The 18941-nt window shown below is 45.8% G+C and overlaps 1 protein-coding gene across 2 annotated transcripts in view; it reads left to right on the top strand.

Moving 5' to 3' along the window:
• LDLRAD3 (low density lipoprotein receptor class A domain containing 3) overlaps window positions 1–18941 on the top strand; it is a 293775-nt gene that overhangs the window by 75531 nt on the left and 199303 nt on the right. For both annotated transcript variants that reach the window (XM_008001903.3, XM_008001892.3), the window contains exon 2: window positions 16248–16394. In XM_008001903.3, the coding sequence (XP_008000094.1) occupies window positions 16248–16394 (147 nt within the window). The remainder of the gene's footprint in view (window positions 1–16247; window positions 16395–18941) is intronic.

The raw sequence follows: 18941 nt of genomic DNA, 5'->3' as shown, positions 1-18941 counted from the left end.
AGAGCTTCCAGGAACGGGGTGGCCGAGGGCCTGGGTCCCAGCGCTTCAATGGCCTTTGATAACAGAGGCAAGCTCTCGACCGAACCCCTTTAGGCTCCTTCATTCCCGCCAGCCCACCCTTACCTCTCCAGTAGTAAAGGGCTTGTGCCTTTGCCTGCTCTGGGTGAGAGTCCCAGAGCACAGTGGTCTGTCACTGTGTTGCAGCTGTCACTATTCCCTGGATCCAGAAAGAAACAAATAAAGGCCAAAGGTAGGGTGCTGATGGTTTGGGATTCACCCTGGGGAGAAGGTGAATCAACCTCTCTATGGATGGAAGACTGGAGGCTTGACTGAGAGGCTGTCTGCCACCCAGTGCAGAGCGAAAACAGAGGGCTGACTCGGAGAGGCGTTGTCACCTGCCAGATGCACCTGAGCCTGGCTCTCTTCCCCTTTAACATGTGTCTGACCTTGATTTCCTGTGAGCTGGCTCTGTGGGCATGGGTCATCACAGAATGCTGGGCTTGTCTTACAGGCAGCTGTGTCAGATGGTGCTGACAGCACATGTTATCACATGCAAAGTCCTCGTGCCCCAGAGTTCTGGAGGCAAGCTTTTACCTGCCAAGGTTGCAGTATGAAGTACTGGGCTACATTTGAATTTTTACTTTGGGCCATAAAGAATTACTGGTTTACACTCAAGCTAATCTGGAGGTACAGCTTGCCTCACAGAAAAATCCTAGGGTCCATAGCCTTCTCAGGAAAGACAATAATAATAATATGAATAAAAAAGAATATGAATAAAAACATGAATTTTTGGTTCCTGTCCCCACTCCTGCCTTTTAAAATAAGCAAGTTGTCTGAGCATGAAGAGACATGTTTTAGTTTCTGTAATCTTAAAATGCATGCAAATAGGGACTGTCCACAAGATGGAGGAGTAATCCTAATTTGAAGGAATAATCCACAAAATGTTTATAGTGTTTTACAGGGAAGCAACTGTCCATTTCTCCCTCCTCCTTTTTCTCTTTCCATTTCAATAGACACTCTGTTGTGGGCCGTGGGCTACATTAGAACACATTCCCTCCTCTAGTCTCAAAGTTGCTCCTGGGTTGTGGGGGGAAGAAAGGCACCCAACAGAAATTTGTGAAGCGTTATGGTAAATGAAGAGATCGAGGTTTGCATAAGTTATGTTGAGAGGTCTGAGTGGGGGCATGTACATTGTCTTGGAGGGACTAGGGAGAAAACCCCCGGAGAGGTGGGCTGGCCAGGATACCCAGGGCCGCCTCTGCTGACCCAGGGACCTTGGGTTTTACCTGCTGTGGAATGGGGATTTGAAACAGCATGTGACGTGGTCAGATTTGTTCTACAGCTCTGTGAAGGATGCTTTTAGGGGCCAACACTGGAGCCAGGAAAGCCAGTAAGGAAGCCATTAGTAAGAGAAGCATTTGGACTAGGGTTGTGAGTGGCAGGAATGGGACTTATTAATGAAAGCACCAGTTGGTTGATGGCGGTGGGGGGGAGGGAGAGGGATGGTTGGTGGTTCTACCAGCTGAGATAGCGCATGATGCAGGAGGAGCAGCTTTAGAAGAAAACCCCAAAGTTCTGTTTTGGACATGCTGAGCTTGTGCCAGGGACGGAAGTATCTTTGGCAATACAGGGTGAAAATGTGAAGCCAAGGGTGGAGGATGTCGTTGAAGGGAAGAGAGCTGAATTGGCCGTGTTGGTTTGGAAGCTATCACTGTGAAGGTCCAACTAATAGTGGACAAAATGACTTAACTAGGGAAGATGTTGCTCGCTTAAGCAGTTGGGAGCAAAACTCTGAAGGCTGTCAGGGGAGGGAAAGCAGCTTCCAAGATTGAGAAGGAATGATCAGAGAGCCAGGTGTGTGTTAACGGGAGGCAGAGGAAGAGAAGAATATGGTGTGAGGGTGGCCAAGGGAATGGAGTTTCAGAAGGAGGGAATGATCTAGCTGATCCAAAGCGGCAGAATTGTGCCTAAGGAAAAGATGGAAAATTAACATTTGAGTTCAATGATTGGGAGGTCCCCCAGTGACTTTGTGAAGACAGATTGAAAGTGATGGTGGTGGGAATCAGGCAGATGGCAAGGGATTGAAGAATATGCAGACTGTAGGGTTTAAACCTTGTTTTTTTTTTTTTTTAGATGGGGTCTGGCTCTGTCTCCCAGGCTGGAATGCAGTGGCATGATCTTGGCTCACTGCAACCTCTGCCTGCCGGGCTCAAGTGATCCTCCCACCTCAGCCTCCTGAGTAGCTGTGACTTACAGGCACACGCCACCATGCCTGGCTAATTTTTAATTCTTTTTTTTTTTTTTTTTGGTAGAAATGACATCTCACTATATACCCCAGGCTAGTCTTGAACTTCTAGGCTCAAGTAATCCTCCCACCTGAGCCCTGCCAAGTGCTGAGATTACAGGCGTGAGCCACTGCGCCTGGCCTCAAACCTATTTACAGGTTAATCATGGTCTCAGCATTCACCAGGCCTTTGACTTCTTCCAGCGTCTTGGTATTGAGCTGCCCCTGTTAGCAGGGAGCAATGGAGTCACCTGAAGAACTGGACCCACACTGTGGGGCACGTTATTTCAATTTACTGAAAAATCATTTCCTAATGAACAGTTCCCTTCTGTTCTTTCATCTCGCCTGGTATGATTCTATTGTATTCAGTTCGGGGTCGATCCTTTTACACTTCAGACCACCCTTCCTCTAATTATTAATCATGTAACTACATTAGAATGCTTTGTCTTATGAAATGACATGTTATGTACCTACATTACATCTAGTCTTTATATCATAGTAATTCTTTAATCATGAATAATAACACCTTTAAGAAATGAGCCCTAGTTAATCTTCTGGCCACTATCTGCATGCTGTCATAAAATGTGTGAAAAATTCAGAAGCTTCTACTGAATTTTAGTATATATATATTTTTTTTCCTGAAGAGATTTTCTGGTGTGAGTGATATGCAGTGAGAATTCTACTGTTTTCAGGTCTGTGAATACTTGGCTCCAATACCAAGATGGACAAAACAGCCCTTTGATTACCCAGGGAGCCTGTCAAGTTTGCATTTGGTCAATCTCTGTTTTACATATAAGGAAACTGAGGCACAGGGCGGGTAAGTAATTCCCTGAGCTTGGAAAGTAATGGTAATAGAATTCAGTGTATGGGCTCCAGGGCTGGCTCAAATGAGAAGAGCTCTATAATCCATCTTTAATTTTTAAACTTGCTTCGTTTTCCGGAAGGTCCTAAGCTACCTTTTCATAGGCTACCCTTTGCAATCTGGAAACCCCAAACAGGTTCGTCTACACAGTTTCAGCCCTTTAAAACAGATTTACCAAATCTGATCGTCTCTTGCAAAGGTAAATTGCTCACTCAGGAGGTCTGAAAGCTGCGATCATTCAGACATGCATACTAAAGTGGGGACTCCATGGTAAACACTGCTTAACTCTGGCACTTTCTAGATGTACAAACATCATTTGCTCAAGAAGTCAGCTAATTCCTCATGATGGAGGGCCTGTCGTCGTGCTCAGGAGGGAGTGTGCCTGCGTGAGCAGATTGTAGAAGCGGGATGGACCAGTTTAATGGATTAAGCTACTTAAGAAAATGTAAAAAGACTCCCCGGTGAATATGCATACCCTTGTGCTTGACAGAAACAGGCTGGCATTTTTGATCTCCCTGGCAGGGTTGCTTTCCCAATCAGAAGTGATAAGCCAAACAATCATTTATTTGCTGAGACATGATGGAAGATTATGGATAATTGAAGTGAACCAGAGAGGCCCTTTAATCCATAGGGAACGGGAGGCAGGTGTGATTCCCATCCTTTTGGAGATTATTTTCTCCTGTTGCAGGGGGCAATGGGGACTAGCCATCTCCTAGCTGACAGTGGAAAAGGTCAGAGTTGTAAAGTGCAGTGGCCAGATTTGGGTCTCATTTGGGAGCTGGAGACCTGGATTCGTTGGCCAGCTCCAGCACTGCCTTTTCATGAGCTGGTTGGTCTCTGAGTTTTAGTCTCTCTGTATTTAACAGGAGGAACTATTTTCAGTACCTGCCTTTCAAGGATCTCTGTGTCAATCCCACTTATTATTTTTAAATGCTGAAGACTCTATCTAGGACAGGCAGATGATGTGTGTTTGCCTGCTATGGGGACGATTACGAGTCCACAGAAACAAACAATGAGTGGGGGAATTGGGTTGTCATCTGTTACTGCCTTACTTTATGCATGGGGAAACTGAGGCTTAGGGAAATGAAGCAACTCCCCCAAAGCCCAGTGGTGAGTTCCAAATGCCTTTTCTTTTGACCTGCTTTATAGCTTTATAGTTGTTTGGAAGGGTTGGTTCATGTGTATAGTTTGGCTGCTATTAAAGAGCTCTAGGAATGACTTAAGGAGGGCTAATTATTTCTTAGGAATAATTGAGCTGAGGCCATCGTGTATGAGAAGACACACAGCCAGATTCTGCATTGGGAGCTCTTTAACTGTGTCCTTAAAACCTGTTGTCTGGCCCCACAATCTGCTTTTCTGGATCTAAGGGACCACTAGGTTCCAGACAACCAGCCCAAATTCCAGCAGGCTTCCCATCTGACCAAGTTATACCCACTCTAGAGAGGCAGGAAGAGAAAAGGGACCCAGCCTTCTCTGACTCAGAGAGTCAGTAAGAATGTGTGGAGGGAAAGAAGGTGTGACATATACTCGTACCATTTATTAAACGCTAAGTACATACCACCTGCTCTCTATATATGCTTTATCCTTCTATCTCTTGTATGTCCACATTTTACCTATATATATATATATTTTATCTATATCTATAGCTATATCCATATCTATATCTATATCCATATCTTTATGATTATTTGTATCTATCATCCCTCTATCCCTCAGCAATGCTGCCTGGGAGGGGGGTTTTCCTCAGTTTTACAAATGGAAAATTGAAGCTCAGAGAGGGTAGCTCTCTTGTCTGAAGTTGCCACAGCTAGTTATGGTTATAAGAGAATTCGGCATTAGGACCCAAGTCTGGCTCATTCCTGAGCTCATGCTCTTTCTAACAGACTGCCTTCCCAGAAGGGAGGACAAGGTGCAAGGACTGGGCTTCACTGTCTGGTTTGCTTGCCTTCCCCTGTCCTTCACCCTCAAACCACTTCTGTGCTGGCCGCCCTGGTTTTTGACTCTGCTCTGTGCCTTTGGCCCCTCTTTAGTTGCAAAAGCCAGGGGGCCCTACCAAGTCACAGCCTTGGCTACCCCCCAGCTGAGCCCATCTGAGCCTTGCTCAGCCTCCTGCAGCCCCATGTTGAGGGGTGAGGAGGCAGATGGTGTGGACTATTCTAAGGAAGACAACTTTACTGTGGCTTCCTCGCCCTGACTTCTTAGGGAGTTAGTATTCAAAAAATATCTGGGCTACTGGCTAGGCCTTGCTATTTCTGTTTTTGGAATATCATGGCTTAATAAGTTTGGTAGGTAAATCTTATCTTAGGAGATACGTTTATTTTTTCCTCCACAATCAGCTTCTACCCTGCAACTGTTGCTGCCTTTCAGAATATGAACAGAGTTCATACTAGATGGAATCTCCCAGAAGAATGTCTTTGCATTTGCTCTTTCTTATCCAGTATGAACACTTGCCCCCTTTTATCTTGCATTCCTTTGTAGTTGGTGGGGGTTTTGAAGTAAGAATAAAGTGGTAAAAGCTTCCATATATCTTTCATAGGGTTTTTTTCCCCTCAAATATTAGTGTAATTTTTGTTCTTTATAGTGAAATTTTAGCAACAAAACATTTTTTAAAGGGGAGGGAAAAGTTACCAAGAATAACACAAAGCCTGCTGTGTGCCTGCCACCCAGTTCCCCTGAATTCTAATACTTTGCCATGCTGACTTCAGATTTTTTTTAAAGACAGAAATCTTGCAATTGAAGTTCATTGTGTATGATCCCAGTTGCCAGAGGTACCCACGATCCTGAATTTGATTTTTTTTTTTTTTTTTTGAGATGGAGTTTTGCTCTTGTTGCCCAGGCTAGAGTGCAATGGCACGATCTTGGCTCACCGCAACCTCCGCCTCCCGGGTTCTAGCAATTCTCTTGCCTCAGCCTCTTGAGTAGCTGGGATTACAGGCATGCACTGCCACGCCCAGCTAATTTTTGTATTTTTAGTAGAGACGGGGTTTCACCATGTTGGTCAGGCTGGTCTCGAACTCCTGTGCTTAAGATGATCCACCCGCCTTGGCCTCCCAAAGTGCTGAGATTACAGGTATGAGCCACCACACCCGGCCCTGAATTTGATATTTATCTCTCCTGTACATTTGAAAAATCTGTATGTATCCATTAAAATAGTATTTTTTGAACAGGATGTAGGTGATATTCTGCAGTTTGCTCTTTTCACTTAGCAGTGAGTTTTCTCACATTTACCTGTGTTGAGTCATGTAAACCCTAGTTCATTTAATTGAAGTTCTGAGTAGCCTTTCATTGTGTGAATGTACTCTGTTTTCTCATCCATTCTCCTTTTGATGAACATTTAGTTTGTCTTATAGTTTTGTATGATAGTAGTGTCTCACTGAATGTTCTCTTACTGTCACCCTGTGCACATGTGCATGTTTGTCCCTAGGCCTAGAGTGTGTATTAGGATTGGCTGGGTCAAAGTGTTAGAGGCGTTTAAACCAGAGTGATTCCATCTTAATAGGGGCTGGATAAAATAAGGCTGAGACCTACTGGGCTGCATTCCCAGGAGGTTAGGCATTCTAAGTCACAGGATGAGATAGGAGGTTGGCAGAACATACAGGTCATAAAGACCTGCTGATACAACAGGTTTCAGTAAAGAAGCCGGCTAAAACCCACCAAAACGAAGATGGCAAGGAACTTGACCTCTGGTCGTCCTCATTGCTCATTATATGCTAATTACAATGCATTAGCATGCTAAAAGACACTCCCACCGGTGCCATAACAGTTTCCAAATGCCATGGCAATGTCAGAAAGTTACCCTATATGGTCTAACATGGGGAGGAGTCCTCACTTCCAGGAATTGCCCACCCCTTTCCTAGAAAACTTATGAATAATCCACCCTTTGTTTAGCATGTAATCAAGAAATAACCATAAAAATGAGCAACCAGCAGCCCTCGGGGCTGCTTTGCCTATGGAGTAGCCATTCTTTTATTCCTTTGCTTTCTTAATAAACTTGCTCTCACGTTACTCTGGATTCGCCTCAAATTCTTTCTTGCATGAGATCCAAGAACCCTCTGTTGGAGTCTGGATCGGGATCCTTTTCCAGTAACAAAAGTGTGTGAGCTTCACTAGGAGTTGCCAAATTGCTCTTCAGATGTGCCGTGTGTGAGTTCCTGTTCTTCCCCATCTTCGTGCCACTTGAGAATGTCAGGCTTCAAATTTTTGCAAGTCTGATGGGTGTGAAAGAGAGCTCTCTTGTTCCATTAATCATTCTTTGATTACAAGTGAGATTGAGTATATATTAAGTGGTTATTTGAGTTTCCTCATCAGTGAAAGTACCTGTTCATGTGCTTTGTCCATTTTTCTGCTGGGCTGCTTGTATTTTCTTATATCATTTTGTCAGAAAATTCTAGATATTGATGCTTCGTGGGTTATACATGTGGCAGATAATCTTATTCTAGTTTGTGGCTTCTCTTTCAACTTTGTTTATAATATGTATTGATGATTAGGAGTCTTAACATTTTCATGCAGTTGTATTTATCCGTCTTTTCCTTTGTGGCCTGTGCTTTGAGTCTTATTTCAGAAGATATACACTTTGGGGCCTATATGAAGATGGTTTTGCTTTTCTGGCCTTATTCTTTAGTTGACTTTGGTATTTTCCATATTTGCTCTGCCTGGAGGCATCTGCGCAGAGCAGAAGAGAGGCTACCGAATGGTTCCCAGTGGCTGTGGAAATTGTTGCAGTTGTTCCTGGGCACAAGGGGCTGGGCTGAACTTGGGGTTGTAGCAAAATCCTTCCTGGGCAGTGGCTCTTCCTGAGAGGTGCTGAAGTGCAAGTCGATTGGCTCTCTCCTGAGCCCTGGCTTATCTCAAGCCAGATAAAATTGGTCGTAAAGTTGTCCCCTCCTTCAGTTTAGCAGCATGCCCAACTCACTTCCTCCTGCCGCTGCTGATTGAGCTGAAAAGACAGAAGGCATGGGGGGATGGCTCCTGCTCTGGGTTCTTTCCCAGGCCTGACCAGCGGCCAGCGCTTGGCAAGGACATGGGTGTGAGTGAAAAGCAAGCGCTTGCAAAAGTTCTTCCAGAAGTTCTTGACTTCAGTGCCTTTACTCGTGGGAGCCCAGCAGTGTTCTTCACCCCAATCTCATTTATCCATTGCATATTGCGTGACAGAGTGTAAATGGGTTCAACTCCTGTTTAGATAAATTCACAGAACTTAAGAATGTCACAACTGGAAAGGTTCTTAAGGGTCAACAGGTTCCGCTGCCTGTTCATGCAGTCAATAGGCATTTATGGAGGGTCTTCCAGGCACCTGGCACTTGCTGGTTGCTGAGGATGCAACAGCAAGAAGACATGGTGTGGGGAGCAGCCAGTCAACAGCGGGGCTCATTTCAGAGTGGTGGGTGTGATGGAATAGGGAGGATGTGCCTTGGGAATGGCCACTTTTGTCATTTTCTTATTTTACATAAACCTGTAGTCTTCTAGTGCAGGGAGTCAGTTGGCAAATGGGCTGAAGCTAGCCATCACCTGCTTATAGACACTCCCCTGAGCTAGGTATGGTTTTTACATATTTAAATGGTTGGGAAAAAATCAGACATTTATAATATATTTTGATAATGGGAAACAGTAACTTTGAACCTCAATTAAGTGAAATGTTAATTACCCTTCCCAAAAAGAATTCCATTTTTTTCTTAGTAGACCTATATTACAGAAAATTGTTCCCAATGATTATGAAAATATTTTGAATTTAATCAATAAAAATTTGTGGAATATTCTTTTCTCTCCTCTTATATAGGTACCTTAATTTGGCCTCTTGGCCTACACGGCCTGAAATATTTACTCTGGCCATTTGCAGACTTGTTCTAGCTGTGTGACCTTGGGCAAGTTACTTCTTCAGTCTCAGTTTCCTCATCTTGTAAAATGGAAATGGTGCCTATTTCATAGGGCTATTGTAAGGAGTATAAAAGAACTGAAGGGCCGGGCACGGTGGCTCACGCCTGTAATCCCAGCAGTTTGGGAGGCCGAGGCAGGCAGATCACAAGGTCAGGAGATTGAGACCATCTTGGTCAATATGGGGAAACCCCATCTCTAGTAAAAATACAAAAAAAATTAGCTGGGCGTGGTGGCACATGCCTGTAATCAGACAGAAGAATCGCTTGAACCCGGGGGGTGGAGGTTGCAGTGAGCCAGAATCACGCCACTGCACTCCAGCCTGGGCGACAGAGCAAGAATAAGTCTCAAAAAAAAAAAACAAAAAACCCACAAAAACGGATGTTCCACTCCTGCCGTGTGTATGTGTTTCAGTAGGTGTCAGGTCTTCCCTAGTGAAAAGTCTGTAATAATTGATTTCTTGAGGGCTGTTAAAGGGAGCAGGAGGAGGGATGGGATGAGGGTGGGGCCGGGGCTCAGTGCTCATCTTGGAGGTCAGTATCATGACAAACAGCATCTTCCAAAGTTGCTGTCAGACCCCCAAACTGTGGACCTTAGATCTCACAAAGACCGTATCCTGATGGCTCTGCAAACCCACACTAGATTAACATTGCTGCAACATAATTTTCCTCATGAAATGCACTGAAGCATAACTAAAAAAATGTACGTAGCAGCTATCAGGACCTTAATGAGGTTATAAATACAGCAAGAAAATAATTTATAAAACTCTTTCCTGGTGAAAAACTGTCCTTTACCTAGATCTCTTTGCTTGCCCCATTAATAACAGCCATTGGCTTTCTTTACTAACTTGCTTTGTAAGAAAGGAACAAAGCCTTTATCATTTTGTAACTCATGCTGCTTTACCCTTGTAGGAGAAACAACCATATAGCTATAGGAAGTGCAGACACCTCATGGCAGAGTAGGCAGCTAGGCCCCCTCACTATTCCAGTGACTTGCTCCATCCATCAGTTGTTCCTGCTGCAGTATTGCACACCATCTTCTTTTAGGATCATAGGCAGTGTAAATATGAAATCTGTGGATATCAGTAGCCAGTGGTCCTGGGCTGAACCCAGGGGTCATGTTATACCTTCTCACAATTTCCCTGGGCTGTCTTTCTTGAACAGATGGGTAAATGGTGGCTGGGGCTACTGGAATGAGCTCACAGGGCAGGGTGGTCTGAAGAGTCTAGACAGAGCTGGAGACGTGGCTAGGCTGAGGTGCTTAGACCCAGAAGGCCCATCTTCGCCCCAGACTCAGCCTTGTGTGACTGTTCTTGGTGACAGCTGGAGTGCTCTTCATAGTCAGGCTCCAGCAGGAAGCAGTTTGATGGGAACCGAATGGGAAATGCACAGGACAGATGTCTCTGGTTCCTTCTTACACTGATGCTACCATGCGGAGCAGCCTAGAGTTGAGGAGGTCTTGAGGGATTTTCTAGGGATGTTTGTAAACAGATCATTGCAGAGCAGCTCACTCACTGGCCTTGTGCCTGTGCATGGAGTGTGTGTGTGTGTGTGTGTGTGTATACATTTAAAGAAGGCAGTCATGGAAAACAGACAGTGGCGTTCAGTGGCCTCGTAACACTATGTTGGCATTAGGCAGTGGAAAGAGGTTATTAATTCTCTGGGGAGGTTTTAGACAAGATCCATTTGAGATTTGAGATTTGCAGAACCAAATGCTAAGCCCGTGTGTCTGTACATATATATGGGTGTATGTCTTGCTTTTGCCGTTCATTGAGCAGAGATTGTCTCAGATCCAGATTGTCAGGAAGCAGAGGATAAAAATGAAGGCCACTGGGCAGAAGTTGGAAAGCAGGGCTGTCACGGTTTGCAGATGTCAGTTCTAGATTGCATCATCACAAGGGGTCCCCCTAGGGTGGGAAGAACAGCAGAAGGAGAGGAGAGAGCCAGGAGGACTTCAGCTGGTAGGATGGAATTCCCATTTCTCAGCTGGAAAAGTCAACCTCACTAACTGCGTGTTCTAGAGTAATTTGGGTGGAATGCAGCAGCTGTCTGAGTTTGTGTAGTTGCACCAATTTTGGCCCCCTTGTCAAATATAAATTTGTGGGAGCCAGCAGTTTTGGAAGAAGGTTCTGCAGCAGGCTGTTTGCCTTTGTCCAATAGAACGGGACTTGGAATTTTTTTTTTTTTTTTCATTCTTGGTGCAGATGGTGTAGTTATTTTAAGTAAGTGATATGCTGCAGTGAAAATGGGCAACTCTTTTTCATTTTTCAGCTTAATGAAAAAAAGAGAAGGGAGGAGGAGAAACCCCAGCTAGCCAACTTTGTGCTAATGCTTGTCTTTTTTGGATTCTAAATGTGTCCCAAGGCACTAAGATGGGATAAATATTTCAGCCACTAGAAAGTCCTGCTGTCAGCCTGAAAAGATTTCTAACCTCTTTTAAAGCAGACTGGGTAGTAATTTACTTGTACAAATCCAGACACCCCCATGTCCCTTGTTTTAACTATGCATGTACAGATTCTACTCACATTCTAGGGGGATGAGGCAAGGGGCAGATGGAACTCTCTAGGGAAGAGTATGTGGGAAAGGGAGGAAATAAATTAGTGACTGAACATTTGCCTTTCTTCTTAGAGTGGTTACAAGTATTCATTGGAGACCTACAGAGTGGTCAGATGCCCAGGGTGCAGAGTTGAACAAAACAGTGCCTCTCTGCCTTCATGGAGTGTTCAGTCTAGGTGGAGAGAGAGTACAGACACACCAGTAAGCAAAAGTTGGAATAAAGGAAAACAGGACATTACCAGCATGAAAAACAGGGAGACGAGCTTTAGATTGAGTGTCCATGAAGGGACCTGAAGAAGTAATTTAAGCTGAGGTCTGAAGGATGAATGAGGTTAGCCTCACAGTGTATTAGTTTGCTCGGGCTGCTGTTAGGTTGGTGCAGATGTAATTTCCTTGTGCATTATGCAACTACTTTTGCACCAACCTAACATAGCAAAGTCCACAGGCTAGGTGGCTGAAACGACAGAAGTTTGTTTTCTCACCTTGCTGGAGGCAAGAAGTCTGAGATGGAGGTGCAGGATTAGTTTCCTCTGAGGCCCCTCTTCCTTGGTTTATGAATGGTCGTCTTCTCCCTGTGTCCTCACATGGTCTTCCCTCTTCCACGGTCTCTGTCCTGATCTCTTCTCAGAAGGACATTAGTCATACTGAATTAGGGCCCACCCTAATGCCATCATTTTAAAGATCCTCATCTCCAAATACAGTCACATTCGGAGGTTCTGAGGTTCAGGACTTCAACATATAAATTTTGGGGGGACACAGTTGAGCCCTTACACAGATGAAAGGTAGGTGGAAGAATGTCCGGGCTCAGCAAACAGCACATCTGGAGGCCTCACAGCAGGGCTCACTGAGGTGTGTTGCAGGAGATGGTGCGAAATGAGTATCTAGAAGCAAGCAGCAACTGGACCATGCTGGACTTTGTAAACTATGGCCAGAGTTTTAGATTTATTCTGAGGACACAGAGAACCCGTAGTGCATTTTAAAATCTCACTCTGTGTGAAGAGAAGGAACTGGTGGAGGGAGTGAGAAGTGGGGAGTCCAAAGGTTTTTTAATTAATAAACTAAGGTTTGTGAACCTCGGCACTATTGACATTTTCAGCTGGATGATTCTTCATTATGGGGGCTGTCTTGTGCATTACAGGAGGTATAGCAACATCTCTGGACTCTGCCCACTAGATGCCAATAGCACCCCCGTCTCCCCATCACGACAACCCAAAATGTCTCCAGGCCGTGCCGTATGTTCCCTGGGGGGCAAAATTGATCCCTTTTGAAAACCCATGGTTGAAAAAGGCAAGAGATAATGGCAACTTGGATTGGGTGGTGCCAGCTGAGTGATGGATTTGCAAACTGGATGGGTTTGAGGCAGGTTTTTGAAGGCGGAATCAATAAGATTTAACCTGCCTTTGCCTTAGTTTCTCCTCATGCCTTTTTTTTTTTTTTTTTTTTTTTTTTTTAAAAGACAGAGTTTTGCTCTTGTTGCCTAGGCTGGAGTACAATGGCATGATCTTGGCTCACTGTAACTTCCACCTTCCAGGTTCAAGCGATTCTTCTGCCTCAGACTCCCAAGTAGCTGGGATTACAGGTGTGCATCCACACCTGGCTAATTTTGTACTTTTAGTAGAGATAGGGTTTCACCATGTTGGTAGGCTGGTCTCAAACTCCTGACCTCAAGTGATCCACCCACCCCAGCCTCCCAAAGTGCTGGGATTACAGGTATGAGCTACCGTTACTGGCCCTCCTCATGCTTTTGAGTTTGATGATGTCACTTCCCTAAAGCACATGGCTGTGCACCACCTGCATGCCTAATACAGTCGCTCAGAAGAGCAAAAAGAATGTGCCTCTGTGTTATTGTTCACCAGGCCCCAGGATCCCTGGTCCTACTGAGAAAGCACTTTGAGCCCCGTGGCTGGCAGGACCACCTGTGTGTAACAGACGTGGTATTTAGTCTCTGCATCCACCCATCCATTTGTCAAGTCCAGGTGCCGCCAGCCTTATTGACTCTCAGAGGAAGTGCTTTGGAATCTAATCTGGCCAATTTTCCTGCTCCAGAAAACTGTTTATCAGAACATGATTTCACAGTTGCAGTGACATTTCCAGGGGGGCTTGCCTTCGAGGAGCTACCTCTACAAATGCACGTGTAAGTATTTCCAAACAAAGCAGAATGACCGTTACATTCCCGGCCCCTGGAGAGTTCTCTGCTTGCTGGAGAAGCCCAGAGCAGTTGTTAGCAAACAGCCGGAATGTGTGGATTTTCTGGGTTGAGCATTCGTTGTCTGGTTAGTATCCAGTACCTGGCTGCCCTTCTAGGGTCCCCCTGACACCCTTGCCTGGAGATGGTGAATTGGTTTCATGTTCTTCTCGGGGTTGTTAGTGGCTTTCTGGAGTCCATTCTTGAGAGGGAGTCGCATATGGATTCTGGGCTCGGTGGAACAGAGCATCATGATTAATTAGGGATGGCCGACTTTGCACTAGGATAGGAGAAATTGCAGCAGAATAGGAGAAATAGTAGCATATTACCTTTGCATTTCCTAATAATCAGAGCTGCATGATTTTTAAATTCCATGTCGTTCCATGTTCTGGGCCACATCTTCCTGCACAGAGTCTTTGCTGACACTGTTCTCTAGACCTGAGGGGTGCTTAGTTTTTATCTCTGTGTGTCTATCAACATCCACTGTAGATGCTACCCTCTTTCTCGGAATCTTTGTTGAGTTCTTTGAATTTTGACTTTATCTTAAGAACACCAGGGAGCCATTCAATGACCTTTTAAAGTTAAGAAATGATTGACTTGGTGTTTAGACAGATCCTTCTGGCCACAGAGAGGAGAGTGGGTTGGAGGGGGGCAAGATGGGAGGCAGGAAGGCCAAGTTGGGAAGTTGTGCTGTGTAGCAGTCCCCGTAAGAGAGGGTGGCTGCTTCAGCTGGAGTCGCAGCTGTGGCAGTGGAGACTCGGGAACTGGCCATTATCAGAACATGATTTCACAGTTGATAGACTGAGGAGGGGACAAGGGAGATTTCTAGGGTTCTGATGTGGGCAGTTGGGCAGGGTAGAGCCCCTCATTGTAGCTTCTCTCCTAGAGCTCTCCAGTGAGTGATGAAAGCTCATTTTCAGTAATGAAACATGCATGTGCATTATTAATTCTGTATAACGCAGCAGATAGTCTACAAGGGAAATTCCATGGCACCAAGGCCGGTGGGGTATTGCTTGCCTGTGACGGTGTCCATTGTAATTGGTTGTTGCCTGCTTGTTCTAGTTATAAAATATTTTTAGTATCACCCCAGTGGTACTATCACCAGACTATAGAGTTAGTGCTCATCTGTGTTTGGAGAAGCCAGGGAACACGTCAGAGGAAAGGCGACATATTTGTTTGCTTAAGGGTGTGTAGGGATTTACTAGGAGACCCAGCAGGCCGAAGGGCATCCCTGGTAAAAAAGAATAGCACACATAAAGGACAGTGGCCTGTAGGCGGATATGATGTTAGGGATCTGGAGATCTAGAGATGCTTCTCCTTGGCAAAGTTCTTGAAAGAGAATCATGGACCCTTCTCTTCTGCTGCTACCCGCAGGCAGGTCTAGACATCACTGTTCTTATTTTGCTGTGTGTGCCTTTCCAGCCTAAAGGTATAATAAGCCCTAGGCTTAATCTCTGTATCTTTAGAACATAGCACAAGTTCTGGTCATAAATGTCTAGTAAATGCTTATGGAATGACTCAGGAGGAGGCTCTGGAGCTGTGGTGTGCTGAAGGACTGGTCTTTTTTTTTTTTTTTTCTTTCCTGCTTTTCCCCAAAACTCTTTTACTCACATGGCTCCTTGTCCCCCAGCCATTGATCACAATGGCTCAGACTGGTCAGATGGATCAGATCTTGGCTGCCTTGAAAATCTGCCCCCACGGTCCACTGGTAGATGAACTCAGCACCCTGCCCACCTCCACCGCCACAGCACTGGCCTTCTCTATTTGCTTTCCAGCCTGAGAGTTGGCTGTTTGGGTTGGGGACTTTGGCACTTTATGACCATGTTCAGTGGAGTTGAATCTGAACTTACAGCTTGGTTCTCAGCCTCCAGTAACTCTTGGCAGGCAATTTCGTGACCTTGGGACCCTCGTGGAGGTTACAAATCCCAAGTTCAAGATTCAGTGCGGCCTTTTCTACCTGTGCGACCTCGGGCAGGTTGGTTTTATAGGTCTGGACTCCTGTTTCCTAGAGTGAAATGATCTCCCAGTATTTCTGCCAACTTGGCCCAGCTTCAAGGATTCTGTGATTGTAAGGGCTACAGAGGCTGAGGCCTGGAAAGATCTTGCAGTTCCCACTGTTGGAGACATTGGGAGTCCAGTGCTCACTTCTATCTAGAATTTCAATTTTTAATCACTGCTGATGGGCCAGAAAAGAACATTTGGATTTTACAACCAGTCTTTGATGGAGAAAGAAAAAAGTCAGTGAACACCAAATTTGTGCTCGATATTTAAGTATGTTTGTTCCCTGTATTTCTCCATTTAGTCCTCTCAGAATCCCCGGAGGTGGACTGGGGCAGATAGTTAGTCCATTTCACAGATGAGGAAACTGAAGGTCAGAGAGGTTGAGTCACCTACCGGAAGTCTTACCTATACCGAACCAGACACCTTTCAGCTGAGGGGCGCTCAGGTCGCTACCGTTGCTGTGCCATCTGACCTGTCCCCTCTCTCCGACAGAGAGCCAGCTGCTCCCCGGGAACAACTTTACCAACGAGTGCAACATACCAGGCAACTTCATGTGCAGCAATGGACGGTGCATCCCGGGCGCCTGGCAGTGTGACGGGCTGCCTGACTGCTTCGACAAGAGTGATGAGAAGGAGTGCCGTGAGTGGCCTGGCCCTTTGCTGGGGTGGGGTGGCAGCCATCCTGGGGCAGAGGGGAGCAGGTCCTGAGCTGGCTGAGACCCTGCACACTCTGCTTGCTACAAGCTGGTGGTTTTGTGCCTCTTGCCAGCAGTCCTGCTTCTCTGCTGTATCTCCGTCTCAGTGTCACATGATCTGTGTAGACACAGGGATCTTGGTGGAGGTGGAGCCAACGCTTTGAGAGAGCAGAAGGTTTTACCCTCAGGCTCTACTAATCGCTACCCTGGAGTCCCATCCTTGCCTTCATTTTATATACGAGCCAACTGAGCATCCCAGAGGTTATATGGCTGCAGCACCTTAAAACCAGCGAGTGGCACATTGGACGTGGGAACCCAGGGGTGCCTGACTCCAGGGTCCATGCTGGTGACAATCTTCTTGATGATTAAATGAGGCATAGCATCCCACCAAGTATCCAGCATGGAGTTGGCACTGAATACATAGTAACGTGCTTTCCTATCCCCGTTTCTCTGCCAGTAGATATGGCTTGAGCCTTTGCTGGGACATCATCTCCTAATGGGCACCACCAGGATCAGATGGTTTTGTGATCCTCCCCACCCCACCTCCTTTTCAGCCCTTTGCCTGTTTTGTGCCGCCGAAACGTGTGAGAGTTGGGTTGATGATCATCCACGAGAAAAGAGGCACCGGGGATGTGAGTTGCGAGGGTCTGTGGTGTCACATGATCCTGCTCCCTGCCCTACAGAGGTGTATTTCTCTTCCTCTTCAGTTTGTCTCTGCATAGTGAGCTTGGCCATGTGCCCTGTGTGGTTGTCCTCCCAGGTGCCCTGGTAGGTAGGAAACATGACTGACAAGTGGTGGGCACAGTGTTGTCTCACAGGGGATTGCCTTGAGACCACATGACTAGATGATGGTTCCTGGCTCTTTCGTGTGCTTTGGGCACCAGGCCACGTGGCCTGTCTGACAGGAGAACTGTGTGTCCTGGCTCTGAGCCTGCTGTCTCCCTGGAAGCCAGCTGAGGAAACAGCTGAGGACAGGTTAATCATTTGAACTTCTTTTTTTTTTTTCTCCCCGAAATGGAGTCTTGCTGTGTCACCCGGGGCTGGAGTGCAGTGGTGCGATCTTGGCTCACTGCAACCCCCACCTCCCGGGTTCAAGCAATTCTCCTGCCTCAGCCTTCTGAGTAGCTGGAATTATAGGTGCCCACCACTGCGCCCGACTAATTTTTGTATTTTTAAATAGGGACGGGGTTTTACCATGTTGGCCAGGCTGGTCTCAAACTCCTGACCTCATGATCCGCCCACCTCAGCCTCCCAAAGTGCTGGGATTACAGGCATGAGCCACCATGCCCAGCCAATCATTTGAATTTTTAACATATCTCTGACTGGAATTTGGGGCCCCCGTCTGTTGACGCACGGAAAGGGGCACTGGCTTTGGAGTTCACATACCTCTGGAGCAAGCTGCCCTCTCTGAAACTGGCCCTTCGCCCATCCAAGGGGTCCCGTATCCCCAGTGCCTGCTCCTGCCCTTCAGAGAAGTTTCTGGGATGGGAAAATTGAGGTGTGTTCTTTGGGGAGAATACTTCATACTGCTTGTTGCATGTGACCTTTCTGAATTGATGACGATACATGTGAATTTTTATTTTTGCAGAACTGTTTGTTTGTTGTCTTCCAGCCCAGGCTGAAATACAATGGCATGATCATAGCTCACTGCAGCCTCCACCTCCTGGGCTCAAGTGTTTCTCCCACTTTGCCCCCCCAGTAGCTGGGAGCACAGGAGTGCGCCATCACGCCTGGCTAATGTATTTTTATTTTTTGTAGAGACAGGGTTTCACCATGTTGCCCGGGTTGCTCTTGAACTCCTGAGCTCAAGCAATCCACCTACCTCCACCTCCCAACGTGCTGGGATTACAGGTTACAGGTGTGAGCCACCAAGCCCGGCCTGTAGAATTATTTTGTAAAAGTATTATGTCTAGTTTAGCTTTTCTCTGTTTCTAACATGGCCTCAGAATTACTAGACCTGTAACATTAGTAATCTGAGCAAATGACATAGTATGTGTGAGCTCTGTCATCTGTCTGGTTTTAAGGATTTATTAAACACTATACAAGTGTGCCAAGTTACCATTTTTGAGATATGGTGTATATTTGACCTTTGGCACATGCGGATTGTTGTTAGCTGACCTGGGAATATTTGGGACATGATGTTTCTGAAAGAACGCAACATTAAGGAGTTAATTCCTAAATTGTGTTCCCAGCTTTGTCAGTAGCAGCTGTGTGATACTAGTGCAATCTCTGACTTTCTGTGTCCTGTCACAAAATCTCATGATTTTAGAATTCATGCTCAAATGGCAAGACATGATGGAGAGCAAATATTTTTTAAAAAAGGTGTTGCTGGCAGCTGCCTGGAGCTGCTTGGTTTGGTTTGGAACAGGCTCATTCTTGGCTGTTCTCCATTAGTTTTTTCTCCTGACTTCCTACCTTTAGCACCCAAGTGTGGTGGAGATTTGAGGGGCATTTATGTAGTCTTTTGAGCAAAACATAATTAAAAAACCATG

This window comes from Chlorocebus sabaeus, chromosome 1, assembly GCF_047675955.1.
Source record: "Chlorocebus sabaeus isolate Y175 chromosome 1, mChlSab1.0.hap1, whole genome shotgun sequence".
NCBI lineage: Eukaryota > Metazoa > Chordata > Mammalia > Primates > Cercopithecidae > Chlorocebus > Chlorocebus sabaeus.
Note: the sequence above shows the minus strand (reverse complement) of the source record. Positions and strands in the feature narration are given on the sequence as shown.